This window comes from Armigeres subalbatus, chromosome 2, assembly GCF_024139115.2.
Source record: "Armigeres subalbatus isolate Guangzhou_Male chromosome 2, GZ_Asu_2, whole genome shotgun sequence".
In the NCBI taxonomy this organism is placed as follows: Eukaryota; Metazoa; Arthropoda; class Insecta; order Diptera; family Culicidae; genus Armigeres; species Armigeres subalbatus.
In genome coordinates this window covers 146,143,206-146,165,703 of record NC_085140.1, presented here as the reverse complement: position 1 = coordinate 146,165,703, position 22,498 = coordinate 146,143,206, and the positions used below count along the sequence as shown (strand labels likewise).

Genomic DNA, 22,498 nt, shown 5'->3' with positions numbered 1-22,498 from the left:
ATGAATTTCCCGAGGAAATTCGAATGAATTTCCCGAAAAAAATCGAATGGATTACGCCTGGAAATTCGAATGAGTTTCGCCTGGAAATTCAAATGAATTTCCCCTGGAAATTCGAATAAATTTCCCCTGGAAATTCGAATGAATTTCCCCTGGAAATTCGAATGAATTTCCCCTGGAAATTCGAATGGATTTCCCCTGGAAATTCGAATGGATTTCCCCTGGAAATTCGAATGAATTTTCCTGGAAATTCGAATGGATTTCTGAAATTGAATGAATTTCCCTGGAAATTGAATGAATTTCTGGAAATTGAATGAATTTCCCTGGAAATTGAATGAATTTCCCTGGAAATTGAATGAATGTTCCTGAAATTGAATGAATTTCCCTGGAAATTGAATGAATTTCCCTGAGATTCAAATGAATTTCCCTGGAGATTCAAATGAATTTCTGGAGATTCAAATGAATTTCCCTGAATTGGAATGAATTTCCCTGAATTGGAATGAATTTCCTGAAATTGAATGAATTTCCTGAATTGAATGAATTTCCCCTGAAATTGAATGAATTTCCCTGGAAATTGAAATGAATTTCCTGAATTGAATGAATTTCTGAATTGAATGAATTTCTGAATTGGAATGAATTTCCCTGAATTGGAAATGAATTTCCCTGAAATTCGAATGAATTTCCCTGGAATTGGAATGAATTTCCTGAAATTGAATGAATTTCCTGAAATTCGAATGAATTTCTGAAATTGGAATGAATTTCCTGAAATTGAATGAATTTCCCTGAAATTGAATGAATTTCCTGAAATTCGATTGATTTCCTTGGAAATTGAATGAATTTCCTGAAATTCGAATGAATTTCCCTGAAATTGAATGAATTTCTGAATTGGAATGAATTTCCCTGAAATTCGAATGAATTTCCTGGAATTGGAATGAATTTCCCTGAAATTGAATGAATTTCCTGAATTGGAATGAATTTCCCTGAAATTGAAATGAATTTCCTGAAATTGAATGAATTTCCTGAATTGGAAATGAATTTCCTGAATTCGAATGAATTTCTGAATTGGAATGAATTTCCTGAATTGAATGAATTTCCCTGAATTGGAATGAATTTCCTGAAATTCGAATGAATTTCCCTGAAATTGGAATGAATTTCCTGGAAATTGAATGAATATCCCTGGAAATTGAATGAATATCCCTGAAATTGAATGAATATCCCTGAAATTGAATGAATTTCCCTGAAATTGAATGAATTTCTGGAAATTGGAATGAATTTCCTGAAATTGGAATGAATTTCTGGAAATTGAAATGAATTTCCTGAAATTGAATGAATTTCCTGGAAATTCGAATGAATATCCCTGAAATTCGAATGAATATCCCTGAAATTGAATGAATTTCCTGAAATTGAATGAATTTCCTGAAATTGGAATGAATTTCCCTGGAAATTGGAATGAATTTCCCTTGAATTGGAATGAATTTCTGAAATTGAATGAATTTCCTGGAAATTGAATGAATTTCCTGGAATTCGAATTAATTTCCTGAATTGGAATGAATTTCCCTGAATTCGAATGAATTTCCTGAAATTGGAATGAATTTCCCTGAAATTGAAATGAATTTCCTGAATTCGAATGAATTTCCTGAATTGAATGAATTTCCTGAAATTGAATGAATTTCCTGAAATTCGAATGAATTTTCCTGAAATTCGAATGAATTTCCCTGGAAATTCGAATGAATTTATTCTGGAAATTGAATGAATTTCTTCTGAAATTCGAATGAATTTCTTCTGGAAATTCGAATGAAATTCTTCTGAAATTCGAATGAATTTCTTCTGAATTCGAATGAATTTCCTGAATTGAATGAATTTCCTGAATTGAATGAATTTCCCTGAAATTGAAATGAATTTCTCCTGAATTGAAATGAATTTCCTGAAATTGAATGAATTTCCTGAAATTGAATAAATTTCCCTGAAATTGGAATGAATTTCCTGAATTCGAATGAATTTCCCTGGAAATTGAATGAATTTCTGGAAATTGAATGAATTTCCTGAATTGGAAATGAATTTCCCTGAAATTGAAATGAATTTCCTGGAAATTGAATGAATTTCCTGAAATTCGAATGAATTTCCTGAATTGAATGAATTTCCCTGGAAATTGAATGAATTTCCTGAATTGGAATGAATTTCCTGAATTGGAATGAATTTCCCTGAATTGGAATGAATTTCCCTGAATTCGAATGAATTTCCTGAATTGGAATGAATTTCTGAATTGAATGAATTTCCCTGGAATTGGAATGAATTTCTGAATTCGAATGAATTTCCCTGAATTGAATGAATTTCCTGAATTGAATGAATTTCCTGAATTGAAATGAATTTCCCTGAATTGAAATGAATTTCCCTGAATTGAAATGAATTTCTGAAATTCGAATGAATTTCCTGAAATTGAAATGAATTTCCCTGAAATTGAATGAATTTCCTGAAATTGAATGAATTTCCCTGAAATTGAAATGAATTTCCTGAATTGAAATGAATTTCCTGAATTCGAATGAATTTCCTGAATTGGAAATGAATTTCCCTGAATTGAATGAATTTCCTGGAAATTGGAATGAATTTCCTGAATTCGAATGAATTTCCCTGAAATTGGAATGAATTTCCTGAATTGGAATGAATTTCCTGAAATTGGAATGAATTTCCTGAATTGGAAATGAATTTCCTGAATTGAATGAATTTCCTGAATTGAATGAATTTCCTGAATTGGAATGAATTTCCTGAAATTGAGAATGAATTTCCCTGAAATTGAATGAATTTCCTGAAATTCGAATGAATTTCCCTGAAATTCGAATGAATTTCCTGGAAATCGAATGAATTTTCCTGAAATTCGAATGAATTTCCTGAAATTCGAATGAATTTCCCTGAAATCGAATGAATTTCCCTGAATTGAATGAATTTCCCTGAAATTCGAATCAATTTCCTGAATTCGAATGAATTTCCTGGAAATCGAATCAATTTCCTGAAATTCGAATCAATTTCCCTGAAATTGAATGAATTTCCCTGAAATTCGAAGGAATTTTCCTGGAAACTCGAATGAATTTTCCTGAAATTCGAATGAATTTCCTGGAAATTGAAATGAATTTCCCTGAAATTGAATGAATTTCCCTGAAATTGAAGGAATTTCCTGAAATTGAATGAATTTCCCTGAATTGGAATGAATTTCCTGGAAATTGAATGAATTTCCCTGAATTCGAATGAATTTCCTGAATTGAAATGAATTTCCCTGAATTCGAAATGAATTTCCTGGAAATTCGAATGAATTTCCCTGAAATTGGAATGAATTTCCCTGAATTGAATGAATTTCCCTGAATTGGAATGAATTTCTGAATTGAATGAATTTCCCTGAAATTGAATGAATTTCCTGAAATTCGAATAAATTTCCCAGGAAAACTTGAATGAATTTCCCAGGAAATTGAATGAATTTCCCTGAAATTGAATGAATTTCCCTGAAATTGAATGAATTTCCCTGAAATTGAATGAATTTCCTGAAATTGAATGAATTTCCCTGAAATTGAATGAATTTCCCTGGAAATTGAATGAATTTCCCTGAAATTGAATGAATTTCCTGAATTCGAATGAATTTCCCTGAAAATCGAATGAATTTCCCTGAAATTGAATGAATTTCCTGGAAATTCAAATGAATTTTCCTGAATTCGAATGAATTTCCTGGAATTCGAATGAATTTCCTGAATTCGAATGAATTTCCCTGAAATTGGAATGAATTTCCTGGAAATTCGAATGAATTTCCTGAAATTGAATGAATTTCCTGAAATTGAATGAATTTCCCTGAAATTCGAATGAATTTCCCGCGGAAATTCGAATGAATTTCCCGTGGAAATTTGAATGAATTTCCCCTGGAAATTCGAATGAATTTCCCCTGGAAATTCGAATGAATTTCCCCTGGAAATTCGAATGAATTTCCCCTGAAAATTTGAATGAATTTCCCGTTGAGATTCGAATGAATATGACATGGAAATTTGAATTATTTTTATGTGGAATATCTGATGAAAAAAATAAAAATAAGAAAAGAGAAGCTTTAAATAATTTTCTAATCAAAATGAAAAAAAGTTCTTCAGTTGATGGCCTGATTTGGCAAATTCTCGACATAATTATCATTCCATTTGACTATTTTCCTGCTAATTCAACCAATCTCACAGTTTTTCATACCGTCATAAAAACTATAAACGAACCTTAATTATTCCCTTTTACGATGGGAAGGTGCCATAATATTATCAGTTTTACCGAACCGTTTTCTTCCCGTCAGCTTATTCCGCGCCCACCTGCACAAGAACGATTCCTCCATCGAGCGGTTCATTATTAAAATGTTTCAATTATCTTCTACCACGACCATCATGCTCGCCTCTCTTTATGTTCGTTCTATGGTGCACTTAATTACTACAGCTTGTTATCGCACGCAGTCTTAAACGTGGCTCCGGTGTTTCGCGCTTCCTTCGGAGATCGTTCAGGCCTGTGTCGTTCGATAGTTCTATGAAAAACAGGAAAATAGAAATTTCCTTCTCCGCCCCTCTCGTTCGCAGCGAGCACCTCCAACGATGACGATTTGTTGTCGGGCAAACTTATTAGTTCGTGATGAAGCCAAATCAATTAACCGCCCGCAATTCTGCAAACAAACAATTCGAGCAAATTAATAAATCCAACCTGTTCGCTATTTTGCATTCCATTTTCAGAGCGTTATCATGCTGATGTTCCGCGAAGAGAAGAGCCCCGAGGACGAAATCAAAGCGTGGCACTTTTGGCACAGTCGGCAGCACTCGGTCAAGCAGCGGATATTGGACGCCGGTAAGTAGCATGCAGCATCGGTAGTGTCACTGACCCGATCATATTTCCCCTGGTAATCAACCAATTATGCAAATGTTTAGAAGAAATGTTGATATTAATGGGATGAGATATTGGCACTTCAATTATTCAGCTATTCAGGAAGACCAGTTTCCTTGTGGAAAAGGATCTGCATGGAGTGATAGTTAAACCATGTTACTGTGACTAGATGAGGGCCAACTAAAGTATGAAACGTGGAACACTCTAATACTGTTCAAATGATTATTTTTGTCTATTTGATCTAGTTAAAACATCGGCTTCGAATTTGATATCCTATGATGCGACTCTACATATAAGGTCCAAACATAGCAAGAAATGTAAATTTTCTAAACTTGCTGTAAAACTATTTAGTCAATTACAATTTGAATGCCAATTCTCAGTTTAGGTTTACGACGAACATGGTTTTGCATACGAATACATGTCTCTCGGAATCAATAATCGAACTGTTCAGATTTTGCACATTCCACCCACCAGAGAAATTACGTCGCCATTACCAGCCCAAGAGGGGAAGTCAAACCGATTGAGAGACAACAATTATTTAATTATTTTTATCGATTATGGCACACAATAACCGGGCGAGGATTTATGGTAAATGTGATTGTTTGCGAACGGGTTTTTCGCCGAGCCGATGACAATCGCACCAGGTGGTGGTGGCATCTGCTCCTAGCGGGAAACAATAATTACCTTCGCCGCGCCATGTTGGGCCTCGCTGGACGTGGACCCGCAGAAAGCCCATGCTGGGTCTTTTCTCCGAGTCGGATCGAATTAAGGAGGGGATGCGATTCCACCTTTCCGAAGATCACCGCCATCGCCACCTGGAGGTACCGTTGCTGTTGCATTGCGTTGTTCGCTTCAAATGACCAGCCATAACGATTAAGCGTAATTTTATCATCTTCTTGCAATCTATTGCATCAAGTGGTCGCACTCGTGGCGGTCGGCGGTGGTGCCATTCCGATGCCCTGCCGCGTGGCTTATTAGCAACTAATGTTCGAAGAAATTAGCCTCACACAAGAACGGTTGCATTCCAAGGGCCCGAGGAGGAGTCCTTCGCGTAGAGTATTCTAATCTTCCCGAAGATTTGTAGGAAATGTGATCATCAACTATGAATCCTAGAGGACAGAACTCATCACCTTCTCGCGCCAAATGATCTCGAAACGAGCAACAACCCCATCATTTGGTGCTAATTAATCGCACACTCTGCGGTTCAATCACGTTCGGTGGGACTCCTCCCCATCCATCCGTGTGGGGCAAGCAGATTGTTTTCAATTGGAGCGCTGGTCTCTCATCAGCCTCCTACTCCGCTTGGGCAAAATTGCCCGTACGGCAGCCGGCAATTATCCTTCATTTTTATTCCATTTCGAACATGGCGAATCTACGCCGATTTGAGTTCAGTCGAGCAGCAGCAGCAAAAGCCGCATCACGAAGTGCGGCACCGCTCGTCTAGGCAAAGGTATGGTAAAACAAAGTAAGTACATAATTGATGATTCTCCTCCATTGAGATCATTGAGACTCTTCTCCAATGCTCACATACAATGGCTACATTGTAAAATAATGAATGAGGTGAAGTGCGGGAAATTATGACTACCGACGTGTAGACGATTTGAAGTGGAACTTGCAGGTGCTATAATGTACTCAAATGTGTCGGACGAAGATGTTTTTAATTCGAAGGACCGAATCGAAGATGATTCGGAAGGGAGGTTGGGGATTGTATTCCCTAAATATTCAGTTCAAGGAAGGAACTATATATTAAATAGTTCAATACGTCCTAGAACGTGAAGCTATCAAACTGCGTTTAGTAGTTCAATAACGTACTAAGTAATTGCAGCATTCCAGCTTTGTAGATGGGTGACAAGACACCTTCATCCCGCTCCATTAGCATTGCATTACTAAACGTTCACATCGTTCTTTTTTTAGAAATTCGCAAAATTTAAACAAATTGTCATGTCAATTTTTAAAAATCAGCAGTCTGCTCCAATGTAAACTGCTTTTTATAAAGTAGGGACAAATAAAAGCGGTCGCCAACTGTTCATGTTTAATCTGATTTTCTTCAAACGTTCGAGAAGTAAACTAGAACATCATAGTTAGATTTCTAATTCATTCCTTTAATGAATTCTCATTCTACCGATCTCAAGGGAACTACTCAAAAGATGTAAGAAGAGTGGGACGACTAATTACAATACTTCTTCCAGTTTCTACCCATTTTTTTCTAATCCGATATCCAACATTTTTGATTGTTAGTGTACAAGTCTAACACCAACCACGGGGTTGGAGTGAAAGCGAAATCCAGCAAAAGCAGCGATTTTTGTCTTGAACCCTATAGAAAAACATGATGCGCTTCTGGAAGCATTCATCCTGAAATATTTGCTCGTTGTTATTACCCGTCTGGGTCATAATGTCGCATCCACAGACTGCCGGTACAGCTATCCAAAACATTCGACCGACACTGTCAAAGACACCTTTTCTCCCCTTCACTGGTTCAGTTGTCTTTGGTTTTATAATCGCCGGACGATTGCCTGAGTGGAGTCTCCTTAAAAATTGAAACACCCACCAAGATGCCACTCAAATACGATCAGATTTGAAAAAAAAAGGTTTGGCAATTAATATGAAGCCCAATCGTCGCCAAGTTACCCTACAATTGGCGCTTCATATATAGGCCCTCAAGTGTGCTCCATCCCAAAGAACCCACTCCGGAGACAATAAAATAACATAACAAGTACCCACTTCACAAGTGTTCTCAGGGTCCCTCAATTGCTCAAGGCGCGCCAAGAGTCAAAACAAAAAGGGAGAAAAAGTAAAATCCATTCCACTTTGCATATGCCTACACGTGCTGAATCGCGCGCTGCTGCTGGTTGTCGTTGCGGTACGGTTGTGCGCGGTGGCGGTCCATTAAGTAAACATTAATTATAAAATATTATGGAACATCGGAATTTAGCTGCGGGAAACGTCCTGTCGCTTCCCGTTCGTTCCGAGCTGCCCCGGTTATGATGCACCAATGTGAGGTGATCTCATTTTCTAGGACACACAGCTTAAATACTCCGAACGCGCTCGGAATCCACAATTAAGTAATTTATTTTAAATTAGTTAACTTTGCAACTACAGAAACATTATTACGCCGTGTGCGGTCAATTGTGAAGGACGTTACCTTAATGACTCCCATTTTGTTGATCTATTTCAGATACGAAAAATTCCGTAGGTCTAGTCGGATGTATCGAGGAAGTGTCACACAATGCCATCGCCGTTTATTGGAACCCGCTGGAAAGTTCTGCGAAGGTAAGTTTGATTTCAGTTTTTTTTAATTAAGTACGAAATGATCGTTTTCCGGTGAATGTGGTTTAATTTAAAAAAAAAACTGACACGAATACTTCTGACATTGTTTAGATACTTATCGCGATTTTGTTCTTATAAATTGGTAAATACGCAAAAAGCTGTGATCTTTCTAACCTTTATGTTCTGTGATGGTAATGGAGCACAATCTAATCTGAGCATTTTCCCATGCATTTCAATCAAAGGTCATTCATTTGATCATCGAGGAATCGAAATGAAACGGACAATAATACAATGATAAATCATATGAGTGAAAATAATAATATTGATTCATTTCAATATTTATGAACAGTCAGTCCATTCTGCGGTACGATTCCCGCGATTAGTTTGCCTATCAGCATGCACTTCTCTAGCGCAACCGGGAGAGTCTTTCCAGAGTCCAAGTCGCGCACGCAGTCCAAGGGAAAAGGGCAATCGTAACGGATTTGTTCGCCGAGTGTTTCGAGCCTGACTCCGCACAGTCAATGGGCAAACGGATCTGGCCAGGCTCATTTGTTCAGTGGATTTATCGATCGGGATGGAATGGCCAGCGATAACCGCCGAGCAGCGATTTACGACCGCGGGTAATGGCCATTAACCATTTCTGCAGCTAATTAAAAACATACTTGGTGGCTACCTACTTGTGTATGTAAAATATTGTTATCTCCGACTATGAGCAATCACACTGGCCCGAGTCGTTAACCGCGGAGATGCATTGATAGTATTGCGCTTATGGTGCAAACGTAAATCGCGCAAATTTCAATTACATCGAATCGTGCGTTCGTCCATCCGCCAGGAACTCCATCATAAGTCGCATCTCATCTAGTTGGCTGTCAAATTTCCCAGCGTGGGGTAGATGAGATTTTCCCCTTCGCATTCAACTGTTTCTGCGAGGGGTCAACGGTGACCTATGGGGAATTGATTTTAATTGGAATTTTGATCATTTTTCAAACGATTTGTAATGTAACGCTCTCGTGTGCATTCAATTTGTACAACTCCGCTCAAATGGATTGACCCGATCAACCGGTTCACAGGTGTACCAGGTTTCAATTTTCGTTCAAATTATTAGGCTTGTCTTTACGAGAAAAACACTTGAGTTAGCTATTCGAAAACTGACTTTCGCGGGGTCGAGCCCGAAACAACGACGCCGAGCAATGAGCGTGCTTGTAAAAAGCTTGTAACATGGCGACATTCCGATGTCAGCCAACAGAAAACAACAAAAAAAATGCGAACTATACAACGACTACGACGCACACGTGTCGCGTTGCCCGGACGACAACTAGACAAAACAACCCTATTCAGTCGCCGCCTGCTTTGTTGACATGCTCGTTACATGAAGCCGCCATTGTCGTGCCCGCCGAATCCAATCGCGCTGTTGTCTCAAATGACAACCGTGCGTTGTTGGTGCCTTTCAACGCCCACGAACGGCTACCACGGATTGACACTTCCCGCATGTTGGTCGATTAATTTTATTATTTTGAAGTGATCAAGGTGGGTATTTAATAATTAGCGTTTTGATTCGAGTTCTGATCACTTGAGCATGTGTATTGTTCATACTAAAGACACTATAACTAAAGACACTATATAGTGTCTTTAGTTCATACCCCCAATCATGTGTAGAGGAATTGAAAAATATTAACATTTAAACATTGAAATTCGTAAAAGGTTGAGGCAAAAATTTCACTTTCAATTTTTGGCCTTTTCAAATATTTAATTCATTTAAATCTAGGTAATAATTTTTATTTATTGATTTCCCGTGCTGATGTCGTCTACATGTGACTTTTATTCCGAAGGACTTCTAATACGAAGCATTATTAAATTTCTGTTTCTTCTCGTAAAGTCCTCGAACGGTGATTTCCAATCAGAACTGAGGAAAATTTGTAATTTTAAAAGGTAGTTTTTCAGAAAGGTCAACATATTTCCTGTTACTCCCCGGCCTACCAATTTCTGGAGAACCTTAGGCGTCCACGTTCTGTTTTAGACCGTAGAGAGGTCTAGAGGAACCAATTCTGATGTTCATAACTTCACTCAACGTAGCAAAATAGGTTCATTTCCTTTGGAGATGCAGTTGGTGAAGATGGTCTACCAAAAGCTACTTGGATCGACTGACATCCCGTTTTTTTGGAGGGAGGATCGTTACCATGTAGCTCCAGCTGTGAGGGAACGAGGCATTGCACTATTCCTTAAACCTTAGTTCCAGAAGCATATTTTTACTATGAATGGAGAGGTTCTTCAACATTGGGTAACCAATTTTGTATGACCCTTTTCTCTGCCACATTGAGGTGCCAGATCAAGTTCTGTTCTCCAAAATAACGTATTGGAGGGTTGATTGTTACCCGGGGGAACAACGAATAAGTCGATAGAGTTCGCTATGACGTTGTTTATTTTGAAGAATTTATTACTGAATCTCTGTAATGATGACAGTCTTTTAAAATAATCATCTAGTGGGTTAGCGTTCCTATCTGGGTCTCGCGTAATTGAATCACCAATTCGAAGTTTCGTCCCTTTGATTCTTCTTTTGCCGTTGAGTTAGTGTACTCTTATCCATAGAATTGTCGGTTCCTGATCTTCATTAATTTCTTACAGGAAATTTATCGCACTGAGTTTCTTCTTATTTCGGATCTGCGTTCGTTTCGCAAGATGTAATATCAATAATAATAATAATAACAAGAGGAAGAAGAAGTTCTTCGTTCCTCATTTCTCACTTCTCAATTCACGCATCTCACTTCCCATTGCTCAATCTATTTCTCACATCACATTTCCATTACAGCGTAACACTCTTTACTTCTCTTTTTTTTTTAATCTTGCGTTTATTTGGAAAGCTCATTTACCATTTGGTGTTACGGAGCCGCTTTTTTTGTCAATTTATTTTACAGTTTTTATTATTTTTGTTACAGCTAGAGTTTTTGTGTGTAACCGACATACTCTCCCACCTTATTACTTAATCGTCACTACCTAATTCAGTTTCAGTTCAGTTTCAATTCAGTTTCAGTTCAGTTTCATTTAAGTTTCAGTTTAGTTTCAGTTCAGTTTCAATTCAGTTTCAATTGAGTTTCAGTTCAGTTTCAGTTCAAATTCAGTTCAGTTTCAGTTCAGTTTCAGTTCGGTTTCAGTTCAGTTTCAGTTTCAGCTCAGTTTCAGTTCAGTTTCAGTTAAGTTTCAGTTCAGTTTCAGTTCAGTTTCAGTTAAGTTCCAGTCCAGTTTCAGTTAAGTTCCAGTCCAGTTTCAGTTTAGTTTCAGTTCAGCTTCAGTTCAGTTTCAGTTCAGTTTCATTTCAATTTCAGTTCAATTCCAGTCCAGTTCCAGTGCAATTTCACTTCAATTTCAGTTCATTTTCAGTTCAGTTTCAGTTCAGATTCAGTTCAGTTCCAGTTCAGTTTCAGTTCAGTTTCAGTTCAGTTTCAGTTCAGTTTCAGTACAGTTTCAGTTCAGTTTCAGTTCAGTTTCAGCTTAGTTTCAGTTCAGCATCAGTTCAGTTTCAGTTTAGTTTCAGTTTAGTTCCTGTTCAGTTTCAGTTCAATTTCAGTTCAGTTTCAGTTCAGTTTCAGTTCAGTTTCAATTCAGTTTCAGTTCAGTTTCAGTTCAGTTTCAATTCAGTTTCAGTTGAGTTTCAGTTCAGTTTCAGTTCAAATTCAGTTCAGTTTCAGTTCAGTTTCAGTTCAGTTTCAGTTCAGTTTCAGTTCAGTTTCATTTAAGTTTCAGTTTAGTTTCAGTTCAGTTTCAATTCAGTTTCAGTTGAGTTTCAGTTCAGTGTCAGTTCAAATTCAGTTCAGTTTCAGTTCAGTTTCAGTTCGGTTTCAGTTCGGTTTCAGTTCAGTTTCAGTTCAGTTTCAGTTTCAGCTCAGTTTCAGTTCAGTTTCAGTTAAGTTTCTGTTCAGTTTCAGTTAAGTTCCAGTCCAGTTTCAGTGCAGTTTCAGTTCAGGTTCAGTTCAGTTCAGTTTCAGTTCAGTTTCAGTTTCAGTTCAGTTCAGTTTCAGTTCAGTTTCAGCTCAGCATCAGTTCAGTTTCAGTTCAGTTTCAGTTCAGTTTCAGTTCAATTCCAGTCAAGTTTCAGTGCAGTTTCACTTCAATTTCAGTTCATTTTCAGTTCAGCTTCAGTTCAGTTTCAGTTCAGTTTCAATTCAGTTCCAGTTCATTTTCAGTTCATTTTCAGTTCAGTTTCAGTTCAGTTTCAGTTCAGTTTCAGTTCAGTTTCAGTTCAGTTTCAGTTCAGTTTCAGCTCAGCATCAGTTCAGTTTCAGTTCAGTTTCAGTTCAGTTTCAGTTCCGTTCCTGTTCAGTTTCAGTTCAATTTCAGTTCAGTTTCAGTTCAGTTTCAGTTCAGTTTCAATTCAGTTTCAGTTCAGTTTCAGTTCAGTTTCAATTCAGTTTCAGTTGAGTTTAAGTTCAGTTTCAGTTCAAATTCAGTTCAGTTTCAGTTCAGTTTCAGTTCAGTTTCAGTTCAGTTTCATTTAAGTTTCAGTTTAGTTTCAGTTCAGTTTCAATTCAGTTTCAGTTGAGTTTCAGTTCAGTGTCAGTTCAAATTCAGTTCAGTTTCAGTTCAGTTTCAGTTCGGTTTCAGTTCGGTTTCAGTTCAGTTTCAGTTCAGTTTCAGTTTCAGCTCAGTTTCAGTTCAGTTTCAGTTAAGTTTCAGTTCAGTTTCAGTTCAGTTTCAGTTAAGTTCCAGTCCAGTTTCAGTGCAGTTTCAGTTCAGGTTCAGTTCAGTTCAATTTCAGTTCAGTTTCAGTTCAGCATCAATTCAGTTTCAGTTTAGTTTCAGTTCAGCTTCAGTTCAGTTTCAGTTTCATTTCAATTTCAGTTCAGTTTCAGTTTCATTTCAATTTCAGTTCAATTCCAGTCCAGTTCCAGTGCAGTTTCACTTCAATTTCAGTTCAGTTTCAGTTCAGATTCAGTTCAGTTCCAGTTCAGTTTCAGTTCAGTTTCAGTTCAGTTTCAGTACAGTTTCAGTTCAGTTTCAGTTCAGTTTCAGTTCAGTTTCAGCTCAGTTTCAGTTCAGTATCAGTTCAGTTTCAGTTTAGTTTCAGTTTAGTTCCTGTTCAGTTTCAGTTCAATTTCAGTTCAGTTTCAGTTCAGTTTCAGTTCAGTTTCAATTAAGTTTCAGTTCAGTTTCAGTTCAGTTTCAATTCAGTTTCAGTTGAGTTTCAGTTCAGTTTTAGTTCAAGTTCAATTCAGTTGCAGTTCAGTTTCAGTTCAAATTCAGTTCAGTTGCAGTTCAGTTTCAGTTCGGTTTCAGTTCAGTTTCAATTCAGTTTCAGCTTCAGCTCCGTTTCAGTTCAGTTTCAGTTAAGTTTCAGTTCAGTTTCAATTCAGTTTCAGTTGAGTTTCAGTTCAGTTTCAGTTCAAATTCAGTTAAGTTTCAGTTCAGTTTCAATTCAGTTTCAGTTGAGTTTCAGTTCAGTTTCAGTTCAAATTCAGTTCAGTTTCAGTTCAGTTTCAGTTCGGTTTCAGTTCAGTTTCAGCTTCAGCTCCGTTTCAGTTCAGTTTAAGTTAAGTTTCAGTTCAGTTTCAGTTCAGTTTCAGTTAAGTTCCAGTCCAGTTTCAGTTCAGTTTCAGTTCAGGTTCAGTTCAGTTTCAGTTCAGTTTCAGTTCAGCATCAGTTCTGTTTAAGTTTAGTTTCAGTTCAGCATCAGTTCAGTTTAAGTTCAGCTTCAGTTCAGTTTCAGTTCAGTTTCATTTCAGTTTCAGTTCAACTCCATTCCAGTTCCAGTGCAGTTTCACTTCAATTTCAGTTCATTTTCAGTTCGGTTCCAGTTCAGATTCAATTCAGTTTCAGTTCAGTTTCAGTTCAGTTTCAGTACAGTTTCAGTTCAGTTTCAGTTCAGTTTCAGCTCAGTTTCAGTTCAGTTTCAGTTTAGTTCCTGTTCAGTTTCAGTTCAGTTTCAGCTCAGTTTCAGTTCAGTTTCAGTTCAGTTTCAGTTCAATTTCAGTTTCAGTTTCAGTTCAGTTTCAGTTTCATTTCAGTTCAGTTTCAGTTCAGTTTCACTTCAGTTTTAGTTCAGTTCCAGTTCAGTTTCAGTTCAGTTTCAGTTTAGTTTCAATTCAGTTTCAGTTCAGTTTCAGTTTCAGTTTAGTTCCAATTCAGCTCAAGTTCAGTTCCAGTTCAGTTTTAGTTCAGTTTCGCTTCAGTTTTAGTTCAGTTCCAGTTCAGTTTCAGTTCAGTTTCAGTTCAGTTTCAGTTCAGTTTCAGTTCAGTTTCAGTTCAGTTTCAGTTCAGTTCAATTTCCGTTCAGTTTCAGTTCAGTTTCAGTTCAGTTACAGTCCAGTTTCAGTGCAGTTTCAGTTCAGGTTCAGTTCAGTTCATTTTCAGTTCAGTTTCAGTTCAGATTCAGTTCAGTTCCAGTTCAGTTCCAGTTCAGTTTCAGTTCAGTTTCAGTTGAGTTTCAGTACAGTTTCAGTTCAGTTTCAGTTCAGTTTCAGTTCAGTTTCAGTTCAGTATCAGTTCAGTTTCAGTTTAGTTTCTGTTCAGTTTCAGTTCAGTTTCAGTTTAGTTTCCGTTCAGTTTCAGTTCAGTTTCAGCTCAGTTTCAGTTCAGCTTCAGTTCAGTTTCAGTTCAATTTCAGTTCAGTTTCAGCTTCAGCTCAGTTTCATTTCAGCTTCAGTTTCAGTTCAGTTTCAGTTCAGTTTCAGTTCAGTTTCAGTTCATTTTCAGTTTAGTTTCAGTTTAGGTTCAACTCAGTTTCAGTTCAATTTCAGTTCAATTTCAGTTCAGTTTCAGTTCAGTTTCAGCTCAGTATCAGTTCAGTTTCAGTTCAGTTACAGTTCAGTTTCAGTTTAGTTTCAGTTCATTTTCAATTTAGCATCAGTTCAGCTTCAGTTCCGTTTTTCTTTTAAAAAATCTAGCAGTTCACTTCTTGTGTCATATCAAATCAAACAGTTCATCTCATTTCTCACCGCTTGGGCCTGTTTTTTTGTTCTTCATTTACCTTTTATTTCTGAATTTTCAGTTCTCACAATTGCTTATCACTTTTCAATTTTCAAATCAATTTATCTCACCTTTCTCGGAATTCACTTCTCTGGTCTACAATTTCACTTCTTGTCTCTGTCTTGAGAAATGAAAAGTGGAAAAGTAAGAGGCCATCATTTCACTTTTTCAACGACATAACATATCAGTGTGCGAAGTGAAAAATAATAACTGAGAAACAGAAAGTTGGTCATAAGTGCTTAGAAATTTGAAGTGAAGAAAACAAAACAAGATTAAAGAACGAAGAAGGAAGGGACAAAAAATAACAGAATAATTAAGAAGACAAATGAAAGAAAGAATAAAAAACAAGGAATGACGAAAGCGAAAAGAAGGATGAAATATTCAGCACTAAAAAAAATCTGTCTAAAACATTACCAGAATTCAACTAAATTGCAGCTAAATCGTTGTTTGACCATGTGACATTCGTTCAAACGATATTCAATCAGAATTGCAAACTCATACAGTTCTAACATATGCCCGGTTTCACACAATTTTCTTACATAGTTAATGCATAAACGAATTAAAACCTAGCGATCGGGTATAATTGCACATGTGTCAGCTGGACCGATTCGACCCAATGGAGCTTCTAATTTAACAGATCCCCTCCGGTACGGTTGGCACCCAGACCCGAAGAGGAACGGGGGTTGACAGCGCGTGCGAAAATTGTTTACATTAATATTTGTTAGGTAAACATTCGATGGATGGGAGAGGATGAGCGCGCGCCGAGATAGGTTGCAAGTGGCATCAATCATATGCCAACAGGTTGCGTTGTGAGAAGAAACTGCTTCGCTAAAAAATATGGAACTTAATGGGCAACAGTTTGCCGATTCATACATTGTAAATCAACGCGAGCTTTTTGCAATTTAAATTGATTGCTACATTATCATCGCAAATTGTTTGTTTGTATTACATTGTTGGAAGAAGCTTATAAGCATTATTCTTCTATCATTTGTTTGTCATGACGCCATTTTCACGTGATATAGGTTTGCAGAAGCATTTTTAGACAGACCGATGATTCATGAGCTGTTTGATCGAACAGTAACTAAAATTCGGAACACAGTTTCTTCTAACTATTTGAAAAGTCATGTGTTTGCCCTGAAATAAGTAGCGGAATCGTTCCTGACATCGAAGAAATTTGTGAAAATAGATAATAGTGTAGAGTCAAATCGTCTTCCAATACATCTAGAACGAAAATATGATTCAAACCTATGTGCAATTCTTAATACGGCTACATATAACGAAACCCCGCATTAAATCAAATCCACTCAAAGCCTCCTCAATTGGTGACCTATCGGAGCAAAACCATGTTAGCAGTTGATTGAAAAATTCCTCCAAATTGATCAACTGCCTCCTACACACATGCAAACCGTTCACTGCCCCTTAACTGATGAACGGCTCAGCCCAGCTGTGGTCTCGCACGGGCCCAGGCCAACAATCCTCAAAAGCAGGAAGGCACGCTCCATGATTAATTGGGCCCGGCTGCTGCTGACCCGGCGGCAGCTCACCACACAATCTGGCTGGGGTCCACAGCCCGTCGTCGATCAGTGGTACACAAATAAATCAGCTAATTGACGTTTGAATCTTTTGTGTTGCCATTTGGGTTTGTCACCTAACCTAAACCCTGCTAATGCCACGGCGTCGACGACCGACCTGTGTGTCGTACCCTAATTGAATGCGTGGGATGCACATATCTCACTCGGTTGAGCTCCCTCTCTCTCTCTTACTCTATCTATCGCTTTCGACACATTGCACAATGGCATTAGGGTTTTGTGGAAGCCACACAGCGATGGCGTCATCGCCATTAAAAAGAAAAATGTAGTTCACGTATTCAAAGCTGTTTTGTATGCCTATCAACAGATTAATCGAGCAGAGGCGAGAGACAGTTATCACTAAATAATTTGATTCAATAACGCAAACGGTAAACAAGTTGAAGTGAATCGTTTCTTATTTTATGACAGTGTTGCCTAGTAACTGACAAACCGCATAAGTGAAGTCAGCACAGCGCGATCACTGAAGATCGCGGCGCGGCACAGTGTTGTGTAGAACCGGCAGTTCATACTAATTTTGATTGGTTTTCATCCCCGGTAAATGCGGCGGCGTTCACGCAAACATTCGTTCCCGCCCGTCTAATTGCTGTGAGGTGAGATTGACATCGCGGGTTGTGCGAAGGTGAAAATGACGCCCGTCACAATGTATTACAATGTTTGTAAACTGCATCAGCTTGGGCAGCGTAGCGACACAGACTGGCCAACGAGTTTCCTCACTTAGGTGGAGGTTGGTGAGAGTGCAAAATGGATGGTGCATAAATTTCAATAAATTAATGACAAAAGAAGCGTATCTATCCAATTTAATTTAATAACTTGTAAATGTGGATGAAAATACTGTCCAATCGCTTCGGGCTTGGGAGAAACCGGGACCAGAAGATGCAATTGCTCGTCTTCAAACTCCCGCAGGGTTGCATCGGGAAGAGCACACAGGACACACTTAGCTGGGTGCATAAAGCTGTCTGAAGGTAATAAACAAGCTAAAATATTACAAATCGAGGACTGTTTTCTCCGCATGCGTTGGCCGTGCTCAAGCTTGCGCGAGTTAATCTGACACCAGAACCCTCAGGGATCAATGGTCCAGCGGAAATCGATTCCCATAATGTTTTTCTCTCATCTTGCAGATTTCACTGCAAACCACCACCACCATCACGTAAACTTTGCTTCTGAATTACTTCTTCACTCGATCTGTCAGACCAGAAGCCGCACTTGATCCTCGTGCCTTGTCCGAGCAAAAATAAAGCGATAATCGTTTAATTTGCTTGTTCATCTGTCCTCGGTCATTTTTTTTATCAAGTTCTTCGAGGTTGCCGCTTCTGCCTCGGGACCATTATTATGTTGCAATGCTACTGTCCGTTCGTATGTCGGGTAGGACGTGGCCATGCACGGCGAATGCTCAGAAGTAGAAGAATGCAAATACCTCTACCTTCAATCTCCGACCCGTTCGCCGTGGCGCGATCGCATTCCTTTTATGGGGCAAAGGATTCCGCACTCTCAACCGCCCCATCAGCAACGGATTGCACAGCAGCGCACCGCAGAGATTAAGATCGCTTTCCAACGAATTGAAAACGAGGGCCTGACACTTTAGGCTTTGCAGGTCGTTAAACACCCACCGATGAAATTTAACCGTCCACGACGCAACGGCGGTGATCGTCGGTTCCATTTTTTCGGTGGACCGCGATCACGATAAGCTTCGCTGCCCCTGACCAAATATTTGAACACACAAAAAATGCACCCCAAATTGAATGAGCCGATGGATGGATCGATCTGCTCTACATCCATCCATCCATCCATCAGGGCCCAATGTTGGTTGCTCCACTGGAAGACATGTTAATCTAATTCATCCCCCCTCGCGAGCTTGCGTAGAAATCAACATGCAGACTTCTCGGAACTTGGGTGCCCTCCTCAACCTGCTGTGTCAGACCACTGCGGTGCTGGGACTTGCCTTGGTTTGCGTCGATCCGAAATCCACCATTCGTCCCTGCTGCGACCCGCTCGCCAGGGTCGCTCGGCAGCACGTAGTTTATTAGCCCTATATGTGTAGGCAGTAGTCGATCTGTTTGAGATGTTGTCTATTATGCATATCAAAATGCGAGACACGGTAGCTGTTGGACAGGTTGAACTTCGAGCCGTCCCTCGCCCAGCGAAGAGTTCGGGCCCGGTAGCCTATCTCGAGTGGTCTCAGCAGTAGCCAAACTCTTTCACTCCCCCCAATCACCACGCTGCTGTTTTCAACTCGAGTCGATCGTGAGATATTTTATGAATTCGATGATACGTTTCTAAATATTGACTGATAGTGGATAGCGGGAGATTGAGAGCGATAGTTCCGAGAAACTGAAAGAAGTGGAGCCATTTTTCAATCAAAAGATTGTTATAAAAATAACCCCCAACATGAGGAAACAAGCTTCACAACAGTTAGATGCGCTCGATCTCATTTAACGACCGTTGTTATTTTCTGGGCGATATGTTTTCTCCTGGTTTTCCTCCAATAAGATTAGGATACGCAGAATTGTTTTCAAAATGTTTCGAAAAGATTTTCACAGTAGATATATTCCACAAAACATTCTTAAATGTTGATCACTAAGCTCCAGCCCATATCAAATTGTTTTAAATTCCAAATTCGGAAGTGTAATTGAATTCCAATAATCAAATCGACAAATCGTTGACTCGGTATCGAAGTTTAATCGAAAAAGATCCTCAATAAAACAACGATCACCGTCCATTAATTTCAATCTAACAAATCACTCATCTCAATAGTTCAAAGAATTTAATATTCCATACCAACGGCAACAGCAGTTAATGCTATTACTTCTACCCAGCAAAGAACGAGTTTCTAACAGCTATTTGCAACATAGAAGTTGCAACAACTCACCCAGAGACCCATGTTACTGGGGAAGATGATCAACAGCCTTCATCGGGAGGCATAAGTTTTGCACCCCACTCAGTTCATTCGATTGCGGAATATGTCAACTGCCAAGCAACTACACTGACTGGCACCGGCGCAGCTACGTTCCCAAGAAGCACTGTTTATCACTTTTATTAGTGCCTTACATACTCGCATGGTTTATGCAGCCGTTTTTTCGCCACCCATATTTCTTTCCTATAATTTCACGTTTTACTCCGTTCAGCTCCGTTATAGCTTGGTTTCGGCACTGCCGAGCTGCCGCTTGTGTCGTTTTTCATACCTCACTCATGTCGAGTTTCATTTTCTCGTGCCGAACGTAAGTACTTACCCACATTCTCCGGAACGGAACGGTCTTGTTAGCGAGTACTTTATTATTTTTCAGTTGTTTATTGGATGTTATCTTTATTTCTGTGGTTTTACGCGTTTGTTTCATTTTCTTCTTTTCTTTTGTTTTTTTTTCTGCTTTCCAGATTAATGTTGCCGTCCAATGTTTAAGTACAGATTTCAGCAGTCAAAAGGGTGTTAAGGTAATGTATTGCAACGCAAATTAGTGTCTAAGTTATGGCATCATATTTTTCTGGCCTGAGAGCGGAGAGGGAAAGTTTATCCACAACCTGTATTTATTTAAACTAGTTTAAAACGAACAAAAAATTAATCGATGTCCTTTTTGGATGATTTTTTCATGTAATTCGAAAAACAAGGATCAACCGCCATTTATTGCTTTTCCATTTAAACCGATTCCCATTCCCAAATACCCAAGAAGGCATTCCGCCGCACTGAGATAATTCCCGTCACCATTGTGACGGAAATTAACGTGACGCCACAGCCAGCTCAAGACTTCATCATGCGTTCGCCACGAACCATTACTGAAAGAAAAAAGAAACGAACCGCCAACATCAAGAAAGGATTAATTCCCAATCTTATAGACTGGGAACGTATTTTTAATGTTTTGATCTTTCTTTTCGATCCCACATCGTATCAAACTCAAACCGAGCTAAATGCGACAGTCTTTTTCGATAGCCAGGAACGAATCCATTCAATTCGAGAGATTATTTCGGTCCCATTACTCGTCCGTGGAAGGATTCGCTCTCACAGCCGGACGACCCCGGGCGAGAGAGAGACCAAGATAAGCAACCCGAAAAAAGAGACCCTAAAATCCTTCCCTTAATTGGATTTCGATATAATCCACCGTGTGCACCCGCACCTCGTCCTTTCTCACACCGACCGACGACGGCCACGGGGGCGCACCTGTGAGTTGTGAGTTGCGGCCCGCTCGACCTGATCGCATTTTAACAAGCCTCGATCAGCAGACTGAATGAAATCATCCACAAACAGTTTGACCTTCGTTTACCACTAATTACGATTGTGCGTGTAGAGTGGGACTGCCTGGCCGGAGTCCTGCGAGCGCACAAACCACCCATAATAAATGGGTAGCCATTAATCCCGGTGTGCAATAACCGACACAAACTGCAGCAGCGAACTCACCTGTTGCTGTTGTTGTTGCTGCTGCCGATCGATGTGAAGCAACAGTCGTTCCTTGGGCCCGCTCGTTGATGCTCCGCAATGATGGCCCTTGGATTCAATTACACTCCGCCAATATGTGTAAAGAGCCCTCCTGTGCCCTTTTGGCAACACGAACCCCATCGCACCAGCCCGAGTAAGCAACAAGTAAAGTAAGCGCGCGGAGTGTAAGAGTGATTACGATCACGACTTGCGACTTACTTGTGAACGACGACGATGGATGAGGTTCGCGGCAACGACGTTGACGACCGTTCATTGATGGTTTGTTGTTGATCGTAGGGGATGGGGGGCTGGGGATACTGCATGGGGATGATGTATGAAGTGCATTCAACAAGGTGGAGTGATTGTCGTATCGATGAGCATTTGAGAGCCCTCGGTAAGGACTCTCCACGAAGTGACTTTTTATGGCAGCTGTGTTGATAATTCGTGACCAAAGTGTTTAAAAGTCTGGCGGAATTGATCCATCAATATACTGCCTGAAGTCCTGAGGTCCAAATAGGAACATCACATTCGTATAGATAACTACCCAAATTATTTATACATTTTAGAAAGGGTGTAATGTTCTATTAGTACAGCTTTTACAATACAAAAGCGTTTACATTTAGGTAGAAAATTGTTGATCCAAGGCATTCCTAGTTGCCTACTGTCTGAATTTGAATACAAATTATTGCCCAAAGACGTTCATTGTGGCCAGAGCTGTTATGTAAGACTTGTGGATACAGCTACTGTCTGAAGTTGAATACAAATTGTTACTCTGAGGCTTTAATAGTGTGTTTGAGTACAAATAGTTGTTCTGAGGCGTAGTGGCCGAAATGATTCGGTTAGTCTGACGAGGGCGACCACGTCTAAATTTTAGTGCAAATTGCAAATCTTATCCGTTATTAGTGGCCAAAGTGATTAGCTGAGTTGGATGTGACTGGTAACTGTCAAAATATGAGTACAAATGGTTGCTCTGAGACTTCAATACTGGATAGATTGATATTCCATGAGGGGGCGATAAATTATCCCAATTTACTTTCATTTATTTACAGATCGGAACCCGAACACAATATGGCAAGAATCATTTGTCTTGCATGCTCTGATATTTTCGAGCATACGTTGCTGTTTTGGTTATTAGAGTTTGATTCTCGAGCGAATATTTCCATAGAAGCAGAAATAAGAGATAATGCAAAATAGCGACAATATTGTCATCTTTTTTGTTGCTGACTTTTCGGATCTTTGTCATTATTTTCTCCGACAAAAACGAAACTTTGTCGTTGGTTCTCCTTTGAAGCTTGCTTTGCATGTGCATGCAAGAAAAATTGATTCCCTGTAGGTTCAACTTTTTTTTGCATGGCATGTAAGCATATACTCAAAACGTCGAATAGTAAGTTAATTAAGTTTGATA

The 22,498-nt window shown here is 39.1% G+C and overlaps 1 protein-coding gene across 5 annotated transcripts in view; it reads left to right on the top strand.

Moving 5' to 3' along the window:
• Window positions 1-22,498, top strand: part of LOC134210975 (protein grainyhead) — a 704,499-nt gene that overhangs the window by 621,283 nt on the left and 60,718 nt on the right. For all 5 annotated transcript variants that reach the window (XM_062687440.1, XM_062687441.1, XM_062687439.1 and 2 more), the window contains 3 exons: window positions 4,731-4,842; window positions 8,054-8,148; window positions 20,061-20,117. In XM_062687440.1, the coding sequence (XP_062543424.1) occupies window positions 4,731-4,842; window positions 8,054-8,148; window positions 20,061-20,117 (264 nt within the window). The remainder of the gene's footprint in view (window positions 1-4,730; window positions 4,843-8,053; window positions 8,149-20,060; window positions 20,118-22,498) is intronic.